At 47.1% G+C, this 21,357-nt stretch overlaps 1 protein-coding gene across 5 annotated transcripts in view; it reads right to left on the reverse strand.

Moving 5' to 3' along the window:
* PLEKHG4B (pleckstrin homology and RhoGEF domain containing G4B) overlaps positions 1-21,357 on the reverse strand; it is a 233,603-nt gene that overhangs the window by 32,151 nt on the left and 180,095 nt on the right. For all 5 annotated transcript variants that reach the window (XM_090049227.1, XM_090049223.1, XM_090049225.1 and 2 more), the window contains exons 13-14: positions 17,918-18,082; positions 28-920 (exon numbers count right to left, since the gene is read on the reverse strand). In XM_090049227.1, the coding sequence (XP_089905353.1) occupies positions 28-920; positions 17,918-18,082 (1,058 nt within the window). The remainder of the gene's footprint in view (positions 1-27; positions 921-17,917; positions 18,083-21,357) is intronic.

Raw genomic sequence — 21,357 nt, forward strand, 5'->3', positions numbered from 1 at the left:
TTGTGTTGTGTGGTAGCCATTTCTCACCTTCCGGCTCTCTTCTTTTCTTCTTCTTCTGTATGGTGGATCCTTGATGGTGACGATAGACTTCGGTTTCTACTAATCAAAGGGCTTTTTATATTCAAGCGTTGCATGTATTTCTTTTCAGCAGCAATGTTGCTGGCTACCTCTAGCCCTTTAATATAAACTCCTGTATATCCATGGCGGTGCAACTCACTATGGCTGCTTTCATGCTGGGTAAAATCAAAGCTTTGCGTTTTCTTCATGATTTTCTTTAGTGGATGCCTTCTGTGGCAAATAATTGGTGACTGGATTGGCTCGGAATAGCAGGAAGCTGATCCTGAGGTGGAAATACTGTCTATATCTTCTAAGTTTGGACTAGTCCTTTGAGGCTCACTGAACAGTTTAGTTAGTGTCTGTGGCGGAGATGCACTGAATTGCACAGACACATCCATATTTTGCTTTGCATGCTTATGATCTAAAAGAGATGGTACTTCTGAGGGCAGGCTGGCCTGTGGAGGGTTATGCAGTGGTTTAGCATTAAAATCCCAGATGCTGTCATCACTGCTGGAAGAGAGGTGAGAAGATGACTGGCTTGGCTCATAGTTCATCTTTATTCCAGCTTCCTTGGGGACTCTGCAAGAAGATTCTTTGCTGGAACTTTTGAGAGCTTCAGAAAGGACCTCTTCTAAATGGTGCCTTGTTTGCTGACATTTCAGCCACAAAATATTCCATTGTTTCAGTTCCTTTTTGCTTCCCAAGCCCAACACCAGCTCATTCATTTTTTTAAAGTTTTCTGAAGAAACCTTCTTAGCTTCTTGGTAGTAGCTCTGCAAACACTGAACCTCTGACTGAGAATACTCGGTTTTGGCAGTTATGCATTCAAGATACTCATTGCAGTGTGACATCCACCTTTGTGCCTGGATCAGGAAAAGAAAAAGTACAGTTCAGTGGCAAAAACTTGGACTGCTATAATGCCTTCTTTTGAAGACACCCAAGCACTCTGCAAAAGTGGGGGAGTATTCCAACCAATGAATTAAGCGTGTAGGAGTGAATTTAGTCAGGTTTCTGGCCTCCCTGACTAGAAAAACAGACAGAGACCAGAAGTGCTGATACTGCTTACTTCCGTTATATGTTTTGAGATAAAAAAATCCTGCATGTCTTATTACTCTGTGCACAGATGTCCAATTAAGTAAACTTGTTTTAGTTTCTTCAAGGTTGTATTTTTTTTTCTCTTTATCTGTCTTAAGTATAAAAATGCTTGAAAAATTAGGGAGGGGGAGGATTCCTTTGAAACAGACAAGTAGGCGATTCCCCTTGCTGTATGGAATTCTCCCTGTGATAACAGTATAGCCCTAAATAAAGAAAAGTTGGCTCTGTCAGTTCTGATTCAACCACAATGTGAAGTTTGATTTCTTCCACAATTTGGTGCTGTGACTTGGATAGAGACGCTTGGAGTGATCAGTTGGGACACAGACATCTCTTCACTGAAGCCCTGGTGCCAAACCAAGGTAAGAGACCTCTTGAAATCTCTATTGGGGCTTTTCAGTGAGAGGCTGTCTCCGTGTCTTCCTGATTCACTGCTTGAGGCTCAACCTATCCAAACTTTTTTCTGCCAGAACTGTCAGACCCACTGCGGAAGCAGTAACTGTGACTAGAAAGACTTAAGGTTAAAGACTCTGTGTTGCTGTTGTCAACGAAAGTATTTCCCCGTGTGAATTGAGTTAAGTTCCGTAAAGAACTATGAGGTCTCTCTGAGGCCAGGAGTGGAAACCTGGTGCAGCCGCCCCGAAGACAACAGATTTGTTCTGTGTGCTCTTCGAAAGCAAGGGTGCAAGGTGGAAACTCTTAGAGTGTGACTGTTTTCCATGATAAGCGTTGACCAAGGCTGAGACTAAAGAAATACTCTTGAACCTCGTGACTCAACACAGAAATTCCCTTGTGTGAATTGAGAGTATGAATTGAGAAATATGAGTGACCAGGTCTGAGACTAAGGCTGGGTTCAGCCGCCCCAAGGCTGTCCGGAAGGGCAGTTTTGAATGCAAGGGGGCCCAACTGGAACCTCGTGACCCAGTGGACAGGTTTACCCTTTGCCCACCCTCATAAATGAGCCATGTCTAACCATGAGTAACTGCATTGTGTGCTATTATTGCAGTGGAGTCTTGTCTTTGGACATTAGCCACAGCATCTCTGTGCCACTAGCAAATCTCACAACCTGACTGGACACCCTGAATAAGCCATTCCTGTATGAAAGACCTGTGTGAATTGAGTTTAAAGATATGGGGAGCAGAAAGTCTAAAGGCATATCGGCTCCACCAAAAGGGACTCCAGCATTGTACATGTACCACACTATGGCCATAAAAGTTGTAAGTTTCTAGACAAATGGAACTGGTATACCAGACATGATTTTAGTCTGCAGTCTCCCCTGGAGGGAACATTTGAATTAAGTAAAACCGTTCATCTCCGCAGAGACCTTGAGTTAAGAGGTAGTAATATACCACAGACTCAGTGGGACACATTTTTCGATTGGTATGAAGCAGCTTTCAAAAGTCGTCAAGAATCTCAAGTTCGGAGTCTTAAGGACTCCCAAGAGAAACTGAAATCTCAGATAAAAGAATTAAAACAAAAAAGTGCACCAAAAGGGGGCCCCCCATCAATAGTACCATCAGCACCAAAACAACTTTATCCACAAATAACTGAGAATGAATCTGCAGAAGATATAATTGATTTTCTTAATGTGCTACCCCCATATCAGTCCCAGGCACAATCTGATCCTGAAGAAGTCCAAAGTAACTAAATAGGCTCTTTTGGCAGGACCAGCCCACCTTACCAGGAAACTATCACTCAACAACTGTCACCTGCCCCTGGGGCATACCCACATCCACCAGAGGCATGGCATCTGTCTCCTGAAATCTCAACTGCCTCCTCTTAAGGTCTGGTACCCAGTATGGTCCAGCCCTTTCTTTAAAATCTAAAAAGGCTCAGCTTACGCCTTTACACCAACTTCCAGGGCAAGGTCCAAATGGGGAAACTACAATCACAGTCCCTGTCCCCTGGGCCCCAGGAGATCTCCTAAACCTTGTTAAACAATTTCCCAACATCATAGAGGAACCCCAAAAATTTAGAGATGAATTGGACACTGTAATCCAATGTTATAATCCAACATGGGCAGATTTGAACCAATTAATGAGAAGTGTTCTGCCCTCTGAGGTCTTCAACTGCCTTATCACACAGGCTACTTGGCCTACTCAAGACCCCGGAATTAGAGATCACTTAACAGATGCCCGAAGATGCCTCCTTGAGGCTGTGCTTAAAATTTGCCCCAGGAAAACCGACTGGGCCAAAATACATAACCGTAAACAAAATAAAGAAGAATCCCCAGCAGACTACATGGACCGCTTGAAACTAGTATTTGAAAGACATTCTGGTATTGAAAATGCAGCTGAAACTGCCCCAGAAGCAGTTGCTTCTGCTTTTGTCCACGGACTTCTTTCTAAAGTCCAAGAACAGTTGTGCACAATTGCTCTGGGCTGGCAGACTAAGCCACTTGCAGAACTAGTCACCATTGCAAATCACTGTACAACCTGCCAGGAAAAAGAAAAAGGAATCCACAGAAACTAAGCTAATGTCATTACAATTACAGACTTTAGGCAGGGGCAGAAGCTGAGGTTTCCATCAAGGACAGTTCAGAGGCAGGGGACATGGAGGATTTCGGTCCCAAAATAATGACAGTTGTCATTATTGTGGCCAACCAGGACCCTGGAAGGCTCAATGTCCTCACTGGCCTGGCCAAACGGGGATGATGTTTAACCTGCCACCACCTTCTCTCACTCAATTCTCTATCCCAAATCAGGGAGCCTCCTATTAGGCCAGCCCGCTTCTCTCACTTAATCAAGATTATCCCTTTGTTTCCTACATGATAAATGGCATCTCTACAAAATGTTTAGTAGACACCAGTGCAAGCCGCTCTACTCTTCGAGCTGAAGAATTTCCCACAACACCCCTCTCCTCTGCTGTTGTAAACACTGTAGGAATTTCAAATCAAATAGTTCCTCATCCTGTTTCCCAACCATTACATGTTTCTCTTGGTCCTGTTTCTGATCAACATGCCTTTCTCCTTAGTCCTTGTTCTCCTGTTAATTTATTAGGCAGAGATTTGCTTTATAAACTCGGCTGTACTATCTATTGCTCTCCTAATGGTGTTTATTTAGATGTCCCCTGTGATAATGAGATAGCAGTACTTGCCGCTTTAGCTAGTTCACCTCCTTTGCCTGAGTTCCCTAATCTTTCTGTGTTGCAAAAAAAAATCATAAAAGCTGTCCCTCCATTTCTCTGGTCCCAGCAGGCTAATGAAGTAGGACAAATCTATACTGCCCAGCCTGTAAAAATTACGTTAAACCCAGCTAAGCCTTTACCCAAAGTTGCTCAATACCCTTTACGTCCAGAAGCTGAAGAAGGGATAAGCCCTGTTATAACTGCCCTTTTAAAGCAAGGTATCATTGTCCCGACTAGGAGCCCTTGTAATACGCCTATTCTTCCTGTAAAAAAAACCTGGAAAGAATACCTATCGCTTTGTACAAGACCTTCGTGCGGTAAATTCTGCAGTTTTACCTACTTTCCCTGTGGTACCAAATCCAGGTACTATCTTGACCTGTATTCCTCCTAATGCTTGTTATTTTACTGTTGTTGACTTGTGTTCTGCATTTTTCTCTATTCCTATACACCCTGACAGCCAGTTTCTCTTTGCACTTACCTATCAAGGACTTCAGTATACCTGAATGCGATTGCCCCAGGGCTATACTGAATCCCCTTCTCTTTTTCCTCAAATTCTGAAGAAAGATCTAGATGACATAATATTTAAAGAAAATTCTGTGCTTGTGCAATATGTTGATGATTTGCTCTTGGCGTCTACCTCCCTTGAAGCCTGCAAAACTGATTCTTTAACTCTCCTCACCTCTCTTGCCCTAAAAGGCCATAAAGCATCTAAAGAAAAGCTACAGCTTTGTCTTCCTTGTGTCCACTATTTAGGTCATGATATTTCTGCTAGAGAACGATTGCTTTCTTCTTCCAGAATAGAAGCTATTCTTAAAATCCCTAGACCAACTACTGTGTCCCAAATGCGTACCTTCCCTGGCATGGCTGGCTACCGATTATCCTAAACCTTTTATTCTTTTTTGTCATGAAAAGGAAGGATTTGCACTTGCAGTATGTCACAGGGCGGGGACCCAGGAGCAGCCGTGATCTCTCCTGGCACCCCCTACCGTGTCAAGTTGGCGATTAAGCACCCTTGTTCTCGTCCGCCACGTCTTTGATGACTAAAGTATTATAAGGGAGGCTGCCTTTTTGTCTCCCTTGGACACAGTGCTCTTATTTATCCTGGCCCCTGTTTGTAAAGATTGCTTTGGTGCACCCAGCCTTACGGGCTAAGCGTGGCTCCTACCATCCCTAATACCACGCCCCAAACCTCTCAGATGTACCGGACGTTGTTGAGACAAATTACTGTTGCCCACGCCCTTGCGGAGGTCCTCTGGGCTCGCCTCTGTATGCTCGCCCTCTCCGGGCTTCTCTCTGAGCTTGCGCCCTCTTCAGGGCTTCTCCCAGTACTCGCGCCCTCTCTGGGGCTTCTCTCTGCTCACACCCTCTCTGGGGCTTCTCCCAGTACTCGTGCCCTCTCTGGGGCTTCTATTCAGGCATGCCCTCACTGGGCTTCTATTCTTGTGTGCCCCCTGGGCTATTCGCCTATGCACCCTCACGGGCACTCCCTAACTTCTCCCGTGGCTGCTGCCCGCCCTGGGCCTTTTCCCCGCGGTCTGTGTACGATCGCCCTCCCTGGGGCTTTTCCCACACAACACTGCCCCACTGGGGCCTGTCTCCGCGATCACGCCGCCCGCACTGGGGCCTGTCTCCGCGATCATGCAATTGAGGCTCAGGTGGCCATAGCCATGCCTGACCTCCAGACCCCCTTCTTGGGTCCTATGCCCCACTGGGGCTTCCCACAATCATGGCTCAGGTGGCCGTAGCTGTGCCTGGCCCCCAGACCCCCTTCTCGGGTCCTACGCCCCACTGGGGCTTCCCACAATCGGGGCTCAGGTGGCCGTAGCCGTGCCTGGCCCTCAATCCACTGAATCCCCTTCTCAGGGTTGGAGTCAGTGCACCCCCTAACTACTGTGCCCTCTCTAGCACCAGACTGCTGTGCCCTCTCTGGCACCAGGAACCCCCATGCTACTGGGGAGCTCCTATGAGGCCTCCTCCAACCACTACAGCCTCACCCGGTCCTCCGGTGTAACAACAAACAAAACAGAATAACTCGAGCCAACCGGCTATAACTCAAATGAAGCCTCCAAGCTAAAACAAACTCTAAGCCATGGTTGTTTATCCTCCCAAATCCCTACCTGAGGCTTCCTCCACCTGGTCTCCTCACACAGGAGCTGTTTCAGGTCATCGGGCTTCTCTGCACTACCTGCTCCACCAGAGCTCCAACTTCTTCAGCTGCCAGAGGGGAACTGCCTCCTTGGCCTCAGCCTGTGCTGTTTATATCGGCCAGGCCCTGCCCCCTTCTGGTCAGCTGACCACTGTGGTTGCCCCGGCAACCAGCACCTGTCCTTCTTTCTAGGAGCAGGGCACTTCAATGCCCTGCGACACACCTTCCCCCTTAAATTCATAACCCCCTAGGAGCAGGGCACGGGAGTGTCCTGCGACACAGTACTTACTCAGACACATGGAGAGAAGCACCGTCCCATTGCTTATTATAGCTCTGCTCTTAACCCAGTTGCAGCCGGATTTCCCCCATGTCTCCGAGCTGTAGCTGCAGCTGCCGTCACTGTTGAACTTTCCTCCACCCTTGTATTAGGTTCTTCCCTTACTGTTGCTGTCCCACATGCTGTAGCAGCCCTTTTACTAAAAACAAAAACCCAACACCTTTCAAATGCTAGATTAACTAAGTATGAAATCTTGCTTCTCTCTGCTGGAAATGTCACCCTAACTACGTGTCCTGTTTTAAACCCTGCTTCCCTGTTACCTACCCCTGCAGATGGTGAACACCATGATTGCATTTTTGTTACTGCTCATCTATAAATGCCCCACACTGATCTAAAGGACAACCCCTTGCAAAACCCAGATCTAGTATTCTATGTCGATGGATTGTCTCAAAGAAACTCAAAAGGTTCCCTTGTTGCAGGATATGCAGTATGTTCCCAATATGATGTTACAGAAAGCCATCACTTACCTAATGTGTATTCAGCTCAAGTTGCCGAGCTTGTGGCCCTCACCAGGGCTTGCACCCTGGCCTCTCGTGCCTCTGTTAATATTTATACTGATTCTCGCTATGCTTTTGGTATTGTACACGATTATAGCCAACTTTGAAAACAAAGAGGCTTCCTCACTTCAGGAGGTGTCAAGATTAGTAATGGTCCATACATAAATGCCTTGTTGAATGCTTTACAATTACCTTCTGCTGTTGCTATTATTAAATGCTAAGCTCACCAGAAACCTTATGATGATGTTACACGTGAGAATGCTCTGGCAGATTCTGCTGCCAAAGCTGCGGCTATTTCCACTCCTCAGGCTTTGCCTGTGTTTTTGTCTATTCCAACTGACCAGTCTCCACTGGCAAGTCTTCATGACGTTGCCCTCCTCCAAGATCAGGCTCCAGAACCAGAGAAACATACATGGAGACTGGCTGGGTGTTTGTTACACCATGACCATTTGTGGCGCTCCCCGGACGGCTGCCTGGTGATGCCAATGGTCCTTCTTCCTCATCTTGCTTGCATACACCATGGCATGGCACATGTGAGCAAAGGGGGGATGATAGACGCTGTTAAGCTTGATTGGTTTGCTCCAACTTTTCCATCTGTGGCTCAACAGTACTGCCACACCTGTCCTATTTGCCAAGCCCATAATGTGGGAACGCCTGTAAAAACAAAGAAGGCAGCACACCCCACACCAAATGCAGAAACGTTGTTCTTATGAATATGTTCTTGTTATTGTATGTATGTTTTCTGGATGGGTAGAAGCCTAACCCATGTGTAAAAGCTGACACCATCACTGTAAGTAAAAAGTTGCTCAGAGACTTTATTCCAAGGTTTGGTATTCTTTTACCCCTAAACTCTGATAGAGGAACTCATTTTACTGGACAGATAATGAAAGAAATCTGTAAAGTCCTGCAGATCCAACAGAACTTTCATTGCCTATACCATCCACAGGCCTTGGACCAAGTGGAATGCCAAAATGGCATTCTGAAAAATAAACTGGCCAAAATTTGTGCTGAGACTCACCTAAAATGGCCAGATGCACTTCCCATAGCCCTTATGAGTATGAGATCTACTGCCAACCGAAAGACTGGGCTTAGCCCACATGAAATTCTAATGGGAAGACCCATGAGGCTCCCCGCCTCGCCACCTGTTGCCTCTCACTTTTGCAATATACACTCACTTGATGATATTATTCTGGACTATTGTAAGGCACTAATGAAGTGCGTTAAGGCTTTTCATTCACAGGTACAAGCAGCTCTCCCCAAAGAACCACATGAGCCTTGCCATTCTATCCTGCCTGGTGACTGGGTCCATATAAAAGTCCATCAATGAAAATCATCGCTGGAACCTCACTGGAAAGGCCCATTTCAGGTACTCCTGACCACCAACGCTGCAATAAAGTGTCAAGGACTCCAGACATGGATCTACGCTTCACACAGTAAGAAAACATCAGCCCCGTTAGACCCAGAGTCTCCTCCATATCAATCTTGTAATCAGCCTCCACAGACTGGTAGTGAGCCTAGCGCCTGCCAGCAAGAGAGCTCAAAACCAGTAGTGAGCCAAGCACCTACTGGCAAAGAGGATTTGCCACTACAGAGCGAAGAGGATGTGCCCCAACGACACCACTGTGCCCTTTGGGACAGGAAAAAGGCCTCTACCTAGTTCCTGGTTCCTGAGGTGGAGTTGGTTAGTCGTGATTTGAGTAGTTCTCAGTATTTCTATTCGGGCTATCTTATATGAACTTGACTCATCAGTTATAAGAAACTCTGTAAACCAAACTACACTTCTGCACCGACAAAGAAGATCATTTCATGAAAAAATGTTCTTGTCTTTAGTTAATCAAACTGGGATAGATTTAAATGTCTCTCATTGTTGGATATGTAGTCATGTCCCTATCTATTCTACCAGAGGAATACCCATGATACCAGTACCCTTGAATGCAACTCAGATGTTAGCCCCTTACTATTCAGATTTTCATAGAAATGAAACTTGGCAGAATGTAAGTTGCAACCGGTCTGACTATGTACGCTTAGCTGATGCCACCTCTAGAAAGTTCTGTTGGACCTGTAATAGATCTCGTGTTATAGTAGGAGTCAGTAAGTGTGAGGTAGAATTTAAGATAAATGGTGCTTAGTTTTCTAATGGTTCCTGGATATCTAACTACTCCGCTGTAGGTCAGTTTTCAGGCTATTATTCACAATGGATGATGTCCCCGTGCTCTAATACAGATGGATATACTGTACTAGCTGGTCACTATTTTGTGTGTGGAGATCAGGCCTATAAAAATCTTCCCTCCAGTTGGAGAGGAACATGCTATGTCTCTGCAGCGTATCCTGCCTCTACTATCAAATCTCACTGACCTAAAGGAAGAATTCTCAATGTTCATGAAATTACAGAAGATCAAAGGTTTTGGGGTATAATGTTCCCCAGCTATGGTGCAGGCTTAGCTATGTCTGAGATAAAGAAAGTTGCAGCATCTCTAGAAAAGATTGCTAATGCTACTGCTGATAGTTTTGATAAAATAAATACAGAAATGTCGGAAATAAGGCAAATGACATTGCAAACCCGACGTGCGTTAGATTATATACTAGCCAGAAAAGGAGGAGTCTGTGCATTAATAGGTAAAGAATGTTGTACTTATATTCCCGATCATTCAGAAGAAATCCAGGATTTAAGTAAACATATTCGAAAAGAAGCAGCTAAATTGCATGCGCCAGGTAGTTGGAATTTGAGTTCTTAGTTTAGCTCTATTTTCAGTTCTTTAGGCTCTTCCTTCATTCATAGTTTGTTGATATTGTTTGTTGTTTTTATTAGAACGTGCCTAGTGTTTATGATAATTCAATGTTGCTTAAACTGTGCTGTTAAGCAAATGAGGAATAGCCCATCAACCAGAAACGAAGTATAAAATTTGTATGTTGAAATAGCAGAAAGTAAAGAAAAAGAAAAACTAGAAGTTGAAAGGCTAATAGCTATAAATATCTAACTTGTTGAAAAAAAAATTAGGAACTGTAGGAGTCAATTTAGTTGGGTTTCTGGCCTCCCTGACTAGAAAAACAGACATAGACCAGAAGTGCTGATACTGCTTACTTCAGTTATATGTTTTGAGATAAAAAAAATCCTGCATGTCTTATTACTCTGTGCGCAGATGTCCAATTAAGTAAATTTGTTTTAGTTTCTTCAAGGTCGTATTTTTTTTCCTCTTTATCTGTCTTAAGTATAAAAATGCTCGAAAACTTAGAGAGGGAGAGGATTCCTTTGAAACAGACAAGTGAATGATTCCCCTTGCTGTATGAAATCCTCCCTGTGATCACAGTATAACCCTAAATAAAGAAAAGCTGGCTCTGTCAGTTCTGATTCAACCGCAACGCGAAGTTTGATTTCTTCCACAAGCCTCACAACTTTCCTGAAGTGAGAAGTGTTATTAATCCCATTTGAGAGAATAAGGTTGGTGAATTGCTCTACATCACACAGAAAATCGTGACAGCTGGGAACAGAACTTGAAGTGCCCATTCCTGGTTTTGCATTTCACTTCCAGATTATTTTTTTCCTTTCAAGAAGCAGTCTCTATGGGATTTAAGCCTGCATCCTTTTGGTAAGAAAGCAAGAACAAAGCACTAAAGTGTTTGCCTACATTTCAGCATGTGAGTAGTTTCACTGATATCAAAAGAACCATTACCATGCTTAAAATGAATTGCTGGATCAGGGCTGCTAATACTAAATTAACAAACTATGGGTTTAAAAGTATTCTTATATTACAGGCAGTCTCCTACCAATTTGCTTAAAAAAATTCCAAAGCAAGCCATTTTTACAAGATATTCTGGCAGGGCACTTGATGTACCTGCCCCTTGGAAGAGGTCAGGCAACCTGCTGAGCCACCGGCAGGTGGGGGGCAGGGCTAATTGCAGAGTCACCTGACTCAGGAGGCTGGCAGGTGAGGCTAGGCTTGATCGGGAGTACACAGGGTATAAGCCCAGACCAACCTGACTGCCTTCTATGATGAGATGACTGGCTTTGTACATGCTGGGAGACTGGTGGATGTGCTGTACCTTGATTTTAGCAAGGCTTTTAATACGGTTTCCCACAACATTCTTCCAGGCAAGCTAAGAAAGTGTGGGCTAGATGAATGGATTGTAAGGTGGACAAAAAAATGGCTGGGGCCAGTTTTGTACAATGTCTTCATTAGTGACCTGGAAGATGGCATACAGTGCACCCTCAGCAAGTTTGCAGATGACACTAAGCTGGGGGGAGTAACAGACAGACAGACTGGAGAGTGGGATTAGGATTCAGAGTGACCTAGACAAATTGGAGGACTGGGCCAAAAGAAATCTCATGAGGGTCAACAAGGACAAGTGCAAAGTCCTGCACTTGGGACAGAACAATCCCATGTACCAGTACAGGCTGGAGACTGACTGGCTGGAGAGCAGCTCTGTAGAAAAGGACCTGGGGGTTACAGTGGACAATAAGCTGAATACGAGCCAGCAGTGTGCCCTTGTTGCCAAGATGGCTAATGACATACTGGGCTGCATTGGTAAGTGTGCTGCCAGTAGGTCAAGGGAAGTGATAATTCCCCTCTATTCAGCACTGGTGAGGCCACATCTGGAGTACTGCGTTCAGTTTTGAGCCCCCACTACAGAAAGGATGTGGACAAACTGGAGAGAATCCAGCGGAAGGGAAGGAAAATGGTGAGAGGACTGGGGGGGCCATGACTTATAAGGAAAGACTGAGGGAACTGGACTTATTTAGTCTACATAAGAGGGGACTGAGAGTGGACTACCTGAAGCAGGGTTCGAAAGACGATGGAGCTGCATTGTTCTCAGTGGTGGAAAATGACAGAACAAGGAGCAATGGTCTCAAGTTGCAGCAAGAGAAGTTTAGGTTAAATATCAGGAAGAATTTTCTCACTAGGAAGGTAGTAATAAACACTGGAACAGATTACTCAGAGAGGTGGCAGAAGCTCCATCCTTGGAGGTTTTCAAAACCTGGCTAGACAAAGTTTTGGCTGGGATAATCTAGTTGGGGCTAGTCCTGCTTTGAGCAAGGGGTTGGACTAGATGACCTCCTGAAGTCCTTTCTGACCCTAATTTTCTATGATTCAGACCCTGAGAACATGGCTGGCAGTAACATCTTGGGAGATGGTTGAGGAACATCACCCAGCAGGAAGGCTGCTGTTCCTGAATTCCAGCAAGGAAATGACATCAGGAGGTTTGGGTGGGAACTAAGGGGATGGAGGAGGTTCCTGGGGACCCAGTGTGGGGTCCAGAGCCCTGAGAAGTGGGGCTGAGTGCCTGGGGCCTGTTGAGAAGCTGGATGAGCCCAGAAAGAGAGGGGTTGAGTGCACAGGGGCCTGATAAGAGGCCAGGCGAGCCCTGGGAGGGAAGGTCTGGGTAAATCCAGTAAGCATGGTAGAGTATGGGGGGGCCTACTGAGTGGGTCAGACGAGCCCAGAGAAAGAAGGGACTATGTAGGAAGACCTATGGGGGGCTCTGGACAAGTCCAGTGAGGAAATGATCTATGGAGGGGCCTGAGAGGATGGACCCACAGAGACATGAGGGCTAACAGCTGGAGGACTGACCCTGGGAATCTCAACTAGCCTGTGCAGGGCCAGGGTCCAGAAGAGGCCAAAGGGCGAGCTAGACCACGGCAGTGACAGCCAGAGCCAGGAAAGCCTGGAGCTCTTGACTGGCCTGAGGTGGGGCCAGGGCCTAGGCCCTTGTGTAGCCACAGCCAAGAGGAAGTGGTCAAGGGGCGTGCAGCCCAGGATGATGACGGCTGGTGCTAAGTCATCTGAGGAAGAGGAATCAAGGAAATGGGTCCAAGAGTGAGCTAGTGGCTAGCAGCCCAGGAGGGGTATAGGACATCTAGGAGGAGCTCAGAGAGAGACAAGTAAGATCAGGTAGGCCTGAAGACCTGTCCTGGGTAAGAACTGCACCTTACCGGGGCTGGTTAGTGTGGTAGGGCTGCCTGTGGAAGGGCAGCTTCCATGAAATGCCACGCATGAGCCACTCTAGGGAAAGGTACTAGAAAATCAGGGCACTGGAAAGCCTCAGCTCCCACTGTGATGTGGATTACCCAGTGGAAGGGGAAGACTAGGGGAGCACACCCCAACAGAAAAGCACTTAGCATGAAGACCATGTGGCCCAGTGAGGAGCCAGGGAGACATGGGTCCAGCAGCCCAGCTAGGGGCCTGAGGATTATAGTGGGGCCCAGCAAGCGTAGCAGAACCGGAAGGGGCCAGCGGTTCAGTGATGGGCTGAAAATAGAGCGTAGGGCCGGACAGGTCCGAGGGCCTGGGCAGCAGCTGAGAAAGTGAAGAACAAAAAGGATCTAGGACAAGGGACTAACAGAGGAGCCGACAGCCTGGAGGGGGGCCAGGAGGGATACTCGAGGAGCCTGGTAGCCAAGGAAGTGGTTGTGTGAGACCAATGGGTCTGAGGGCCCAGAGGGGGGCCAGAGGAGAGACTGAGGGGTCTGGAAACCAGAATGAGGTCAAGAGGGAGACTGTGAGATACAGCAGCTCAGGTAGGGGCTGTGTGAAGAGACTGAGAGGGCTGAAGGCCCAGAGTGGAGCTGAGAGAGGCCAAGGGGTCGGAAGGCTTCATAACTTGGTGGCCTTCTGTGACCAGGTCACCAAATCATTAGATTCAGGGGTAGCAGTGGACATAGTCTTTCTGGACTTTCGGAAAGCCTTTGACACTGTCTCTCACCCCGTTCTCATTAAGAAACTGGGGGACTGTGGTGTCGACACCTACACAGTCAAATGGGTCGCCAACTGGCTGGAGGGCCGCACCCAGAGAGTGGTAGTGGATGGGTCATTTTCGACCTAGAGGGATGTGGGCAGGGGGGTTCTGCAGGGCTCGGTCCTTGGGTCTGCATTGTTCAACATCTTCATCAGCGCCTTGGGCGAGGTGGTAAAAAACAGCCTGTTCAAAACTGATGATGACACTAAGATGTTGGGGGATGTGGGCACGTTAGAAGGAAGGAATAGGCTACAGTTGGACCTAGACAGGTTACAGGGGTGGGCAGATGAGAATAGGATGGGATTCAACACTGATAAGTGCAAGGTGCTGCACCTGGGGAGGAAGAACCAGCAGCATACCTACAGGCTGGGGAATTCCCTTCGCGTCAGTGCAGAGGCAGAAAAGGATCTTGGAGTCATCACTGACTCCAAGATGAACATGGGCAGGCAGTGTGGGGATACAGTCAGGAAGGCCAACCGCACCTTGTCATGCATCTACAGATGCATCTCAAGCAGGTTCAGGGAGGTGATACTCCCCCTTTATGTGGCATTGGTCAGGCCGCAGCTGGAGTACTGCATCCAGTTCTGGGCACTGCACCTCAGGAGGGATGTGGACAACATGGAGAGGATCCAGAGGAGGGCCACTCACATGATCAGGGGGCAGCAGGACAGGCCCTATGAGGAGAGGCTATGGGACCTGAACCTGTTCAGCCTCCACAAGAGAAGGCTGAGGGGGGAGAGATCTAGTGACCTGTTACAAACTAGTCAGAGGGGACTAATAGGCATTGGGGGAGTCCCTGTTTCCCCAAGCATTACCAGGAGTGACTAACTAGAGTAACAGTCACAAGTTGGCAGCGGGTAAATTCAAATTAGACATCAGGAGGCACTATTTCACTGTCAGGGCGGCCAGGATCTGGAACCAACTTCCAAGCGAAGTGGTGCTGGCTCCTACCCTGGGGGTCTTTAAGACAAGGCTTGACCTTGCTGGGGTCATTTGACCCCAGTACTCTTTCCTGCCATGGCAGGGGGTCAGACTTGATGATCTGCTCAGGTCCCTTCCGACCCTACTAACTATGAAACTATGAGGGGCTGTATCAGCAACTGGTTGAACATCTGCAAGGATGCCATCTGCGAGGCATAGGGCATGGTGTAGGGAAGTTATGGAGCCATACAATTGGTCCATAAGGCGAGGACCACAATCCTGGTAGTCACTGTAGTAAGACCAGGGCAGCCTCCCACACTCTGTAGATCAGCTAACATCAAGGCACGGCAGGCAAGAGCTGGGCAGACTGCCCATAGAGCAGTGTATTTCAAAAAAAATTTTGGATACCTTGTGACACATTTAATATGATATTTTCAGTTAATCTTAGGAGCCAAGGAGCCATTATAATACAAAAGGTATGCCAGATCTCAGTGAAAAAATTTGGCTAAAGTTTAAAGATTACATAGAAAAGGTGTTCAAAGGGTAGCTTAGCTATCTAATGAAAATGGACCTTGTTTTTATTCAGATGCACTGATATTCTATACTGATAATTAGGATGTTAAGAAACAAAGGGAAGAAAAATGAAAATCTTCAGGACCTAATTTTCTCCTCGTGTCCAGTGACATTAATCAAGAGTATTTCCAATTATATCAGTAGAAGTGCACCACTTAAAAACTGAGAACAAGGTCCCTTGTGGCTGCTTTCTATATTGGGACCTGCTTTTTGGGGCTCCTCCAGTAACCACTGACAAAACTTGGGAAATACAGCACTACATTCTCTTCTGCAGCAGCAAGTGGAGATACCTATGCAAAAAGTTTTAAAAAAAAAGTCATTTTGGGTTGAGTCAAAAGGATTTTTTTTCCTTAAAAGCAACATTTCAAGTCAAATGAAACTTTCTATTCTACTAGACACAGAATGCTGTTCTTTGTGCGATGGATTTTATAATTTTTTTCGTAACTACCTACACGTAAATTTAATTATATTTTGCTTAGAAAATGTCACAACAAAATCTTCCAACTTCTTTTTAGGCTGAAACAACACACTTTGCAAACAATATCTAACGTTATGATTTTTACTGAATAAAAATATGTGACGAAGGAATTTCACCCAGCTAGCATGTACCATGACCCTACCACATTCAAAAAGGAGCAGTTCTCTCTCCTCTGAGCAGTTCCCAGAAAAGGGAAATGCCCTGCCACCTCTGAGAAACTAGGGCTGTGTTTTCACATCCTGAAAAGACAAATATCAAGCCCCTCTCCCCCTTCCCCTGGTAAAGTTGGATATACAATTCAAATGAAGCTTACAGTTTTTGTTAACTGTAAGCTGTTTCCCGTTCATTTGTGTTTCTTCAGTGCCCAGAACAACAGTCTGATTCTGACTGCTGCCTTTGGATGTTGCAGTAAGAAAATTATTTAAACAGCAACACTGGTGGTTTACTGGGCACTTGATAGAGTGGGGTGGATTGCTCTGGGGTCATATACATATAGCATGATAGTGTGGAAAGCCCAGTACCTGCACAGTTTTTCTCATTTCGTTTCCCCTCACATTCTAGCATGCTCTTCAGACTCCAGGCACTCTCCTTTATGACTTTTTTGAACTTAGCACCTCATTTAAAGACTAATTTTTTTTTTTGCCTCCTTGTACCCTGTGGCACCCTTAACAGAATCTCACAAGGTGGCAGGCTGGGCAGCAGCAGAGGATGATGCACTCTGGGAGCATGGTTAGGGATAGTGCACAGTGCTTGGTGTTGGCTGCAGCTCCCAGCAAGGCAGACTGGAAGGCTTGGGGTGGGTCACTAGACCCCTGAAGGAGGCAGTTGTCCCTGCAAGAGGTGGAAGCAGGTGACTGTCACTGTTGCAGGAGTTGCTGTTGTACAGGCTGATGCCAGGGAAAGGCAGCAGGGGCAGAACCTTGCTGTGCCTTGCTCTTTCTGCTGACTGACCCCTCCCTGATCCTTCCTCTACCTGAGGAAGCAAGTATTGCCCCAGCTACTGAGGCTGCTCCTCTAGATACTTGAATGCCAGTGTTCAGAGCTACCACTTCCCAGGACTAGCCCCCTACAACCAGCTCCAGGATCATAGGAGTGGTGGGAAATAACACAGGTTGAAAAATCATTGCCCTGCTTCTGTCAGCCTGCAGCACAGCATGCTCTTTGGAGCATGGGGACAGTTGGTAGAAGTGCTGTTATGGGTTGGGGGCTGCACTTTTGAGCTCAGCTCCTTCTCTTCATATGCTCCCAAAACTGCTGGAAGGGGCTACAGGGTGTGCTGCTGGGATGTTAGATTGGGCGCATGGTGCCCAGTGTGTGGAGGAGCCAGAGCTTCCTTCATTTCATGGGGGCTGGGCATCGCAGCATCCTTGTAAGGCGCTTGCAGCACCCCAGGGTGTTCTGGCTTTCTTGTTGAGAATCCCTGTTCTAGCAACAAAGAAACCACTGTTTCAAGCTCTTTGTCTGCAATTTCATTTAGAGATTTGCTGTTGAATGCTGGAAAATTCTGGCTAGCAGGATCTATCTTCTCCTGGATTACATATTCAGAACAGTATACAGCCAACTAAATGCAAGGGCTCCGCCTACATATTCACAAAAGGGAGAAGACACCTAGGTTGTGGTCCAGTGAAACGGGCCTGTCTAACTCTGCTGCTGGTGCTTCTGTCTGAGTTAGTCAATCAGTAGTACTTTTATTTTAGGTATGTCCTGGTGGCCATTCTTGCAACTGCATGTACAGTGCACAGGGTGAGATTCTGGGAAGGAGCTGCCAGCTCACCTGGTGCTGCTGTCCGGGGCTTCCAGCTGCATGTACATTTTCATATCTATACTCTGCTGATCCTTTTAATTGTTCTCGTGTTTGTGCATGCTTTTGATGGTCACCAACTGTCCCTTTTGCCTGGCCATTATTTTGGTACATATATACTTATCCTTAATGCACAGCTGGAAGTTATTTCTCTTACCGTCTCATAGAATTCGTACAAGGTGACCAGCTTCTCTAACTCATTCCTCCTTTTCTCAGTCTGAGTGCTGATGTTACTCAGATACCTCTTGAAGGCCTGAACCTTTTCTTCCAAGTTCAGCGAGCAGTGTTCTTGTACCAGCTGCAGTCCTTTCCCATAGTATTGCTATTGAATAAAAAACAAAACATCCTGCATAGTACTTTGGTCCTCTTGCCGTCTGAATGCTCTCTCATTATTGTTGTTAACACTGTGCTACACCAACAAATCTTACTCTCTGTAAGGTAAATGAAAGGTGGAAATGAATGAACATTTTCATTGAGCCTTCTCCTTTATGAAGTTAGCATGGGCTTTTTATTTTACTCTGAAGTGCAGGAGCAGTGCCCTGACGGAAGTGAACAGAAGGGAAGCTGCCACAGAGAGCCAGCCTTAGTATCCGCAAGCTCAGAAAAATCTGCAGAGCAGAGAGGTGATAGTGAAAGCAGCTCTCCCTACCCAGGGGAGGAAGGATGACACCATGAAAACTAGTAAGGGTGATACAGAAAGAAAAGAGGACAAAGAAGCATAGGCAGAGAGGAAAACAGCAAACAAGGCTCAAGCTAGTCTATAAAAGTAAAGAAGGAGTCTTGCCATGACTCAGGGGGATCAGGGGCTGGGATCAGACAGATTCTGAGTGGAAAAAAGAGTGTTTATATGTAACCTCCCCAGTGATACAAATTGGTGGGCTGTTACGTCTTTTAAAAAGGAAAGCCAGAGGTATTAAGTTTTTGGACTTGTTCAAAGATGGCGGTGTGCGACCAAGTGGTTGTAGGGTAGTTATGTGCAACGATGAGGACTCTCCCAGAAAGTACTAGAGGCCATGAATCAAATGGACCTTGGAGGGAAGAGCTTGAAAGTGGGAAAGAGTCTGGATGGCCAAAGAGTCCACAGGAGCAGAACAAGCAAGGGCTGGAACATCATGGGGAGGAGTCTCTTCTCAGCCAGACTGGCTGACCTGCTCCACTGGGCTTTAAACTAAGCCCGTTGGGGGACAGGGGGACTACTGCCACTGCTGGCCCGCTAAGCAACCTTTGCAAAGCCAGCAGGCCAAGGCACTTAAGGAAGCCCACCCCTGCCCCAGCCCTGGTACAATCTGTGGGCGAGGCAAGAGCCCCCAAGGGGACACTTGCCTGCCCGTACACAAATGCCAGGAGCTTGGGGAATAAGCAGGAGGAGCTCGTCCTCCTGCTTAATGCAAATAATTATGATGTCATAGGGATAACGGAGACCTGGTAGGACTCCACCCATGACTGGACCACAGGTATAGATGGCTATACCCTGTACAGGAGGGATCATGTAGATAAAAGGGATGGGGGTGTAGTTCTCTATGTTAAGGAAAGCTACGCGGCCCTGCAAGCTGATATTGGCGACCAGGGTGGATGACTGGAGATCCTCCGGGTTAAAATTCGTGGGGAACACGGCACAGGGGACACAACGGTGGGAGTCTACTACAGACCTCCCACACAAATTCCTGAGCTTGACCAGGAGTTCACCCAGGAACTGGCTGAGGCCACATGCTCCAGGACCATGGTTGTCATGGGTGACTTCAATTACCCGGACATCTCATGGGAGGATTGATCAGCAAAATCCGAGCGGTCGCAAACTTCCTCTCGTGCGTGGATAACCTTTACCTGACTCAAGAAGTCTATGGGCCGACGAGAGACAAAGTGCTGCTCGACCTGGTACCGGCTACTGGGGATGACCTAATCGGCAACCTAGTGATCGATGGGAAGCTGGGTGACAGCGACCACAAGCTGATCACCTTCACCAACTGCCATAAAGCTGGGAAGTCAGTCAGCAACACGGAAGTCCTTGACTTCAGGAAAGCCAACTTTGACAAACTCAAGAGCCTTGTCAGTGACGTTCTAAGGGACCATGACCCCAGGGAGAGGGGAGTTCAAGAAGAGCAGTTGCTCCTCAAGGGAGCAATCCTCAATGCACAAGCTAAGTCTATTCCATCTCGTAGGAAAGGCAGCAAGAGGGCACAGCAGCCCCCCTGGCTCTCCAGGGACCTAGCAGACCTCCTGAGGCTAAAAAGAAAGTCCTACAAAGGATGGAGGATGGGAGTCACCTCCAAGGAAGATTATGGTCCAGTCCTGCAGGGAGCAAACCAGGAAAGCCAAGGCTGCAACTGAACTCCAACTACTTTTGAGCATCAAGGACAATAAAGTTTTTTTTTTAGGTATGTGGGGAGCCGGAGGAAAAGCAAGGGCAACATTGGACCCCTGCTGAACCAAATAGGGTAACTGACAACTGACACCCAGGAAAAAGCCAACCTATTAAATGGGTACTTTGCGTCGGTCTTTCATCAGTCCCATGGGACGCCCATGCCCACTACAGGACAGGGAGGTACGGGTGAGGGAGATCCCCTGCCCTCCATTAATGCTGACCTTGTGAAGGAACACCTTGAGAAGCTGGATACCTTCTATTCAGCTGGCCCTGACAATCTACCCCCCCCCGGGTACTCAAGGAGCTGGCGAGCATCATAGCTCAGCCCCTGGCACGGATCTTTGAGAACTCCTGGTGCTCTGGTGTAGTGCCCAAAGACTGGAAGAAGGCCAATGCGGTGCCTATCTTCAAGAAAGGGAGGAGAGTGGATCCAGCTAACTATAGGCCCATCAGCCTGACTTCTATCCCAGGGAAGATCTTAGAAAAGTTTATTAAAGAGGCCATCCTTAATGGACTGGCCGACGCCAACATCCTAAGGGATAACCAGCATGGGTTTGTTGCGGGTAGGTCTTGCTTGACCAATCTCATTTCCTTCTACAACCAGGTGACTCATCACCTGGACAAGCGAGAAGAGATTGATGTCATATATCTTGACTTCAAAAAAGCCTTCGATCTGGTATCCCATGATCACCTCTTGGCAAAACTGGCCAGTTGTGGCCTTAGGTCCACCACGATCCACTGGCTGGAAAATTGGCTCTGTGGCTGGACCCAGAGGGTAGTAATTGATGGAAGTCACTCATCATGGGGTCCTGTGACCAGTGGAGTCCCCCAAGGCTCTGTCCTTGGACCCATATTGTTCAACATCTTCATTAATGATGTGGACACTGGAGTCAGGAGCGGACTGGCCAAGTTCGCCGATGACACCAAACTTTGGGGCAAAGCATCCACACCAGAAGACAGGCGGATGACCCAAGCTGACCTGGACAGGCTCAGCAAATGGGCGGATGACAACCTGATGGTGTTTAACACTGAAAAATGCAAGGTTCTCCACCTTGGGAAGAAAAACCTGCAGCATCCTTATAGGCTTGGCAGTGATATGCTGGCTAGCACTATGGAAGAAAGAGACTTGGGGGGTCATCACTGACCATAAGATGAACATGAGCCTGCAATGTGATGCTGCAGCTAGTAGAATGACGAAAACACTGGCTTGCATCCATAGATGCTTCTCAAGCAAA

Source organism: Crocodylus siamensis, chromosome 5, assembly GCF_052110815.1.
Source record: "Crocodylus siamensis isolate JL-2025a chromosome 5, ASM5211081v1, whole genome shotgun sequence".
Lineage (NCBI taxonomy): Eukaryota > Metazoa > Chordata > Crocodylia > Crocodylidae > Crocodylus > Crocodylus siamensis.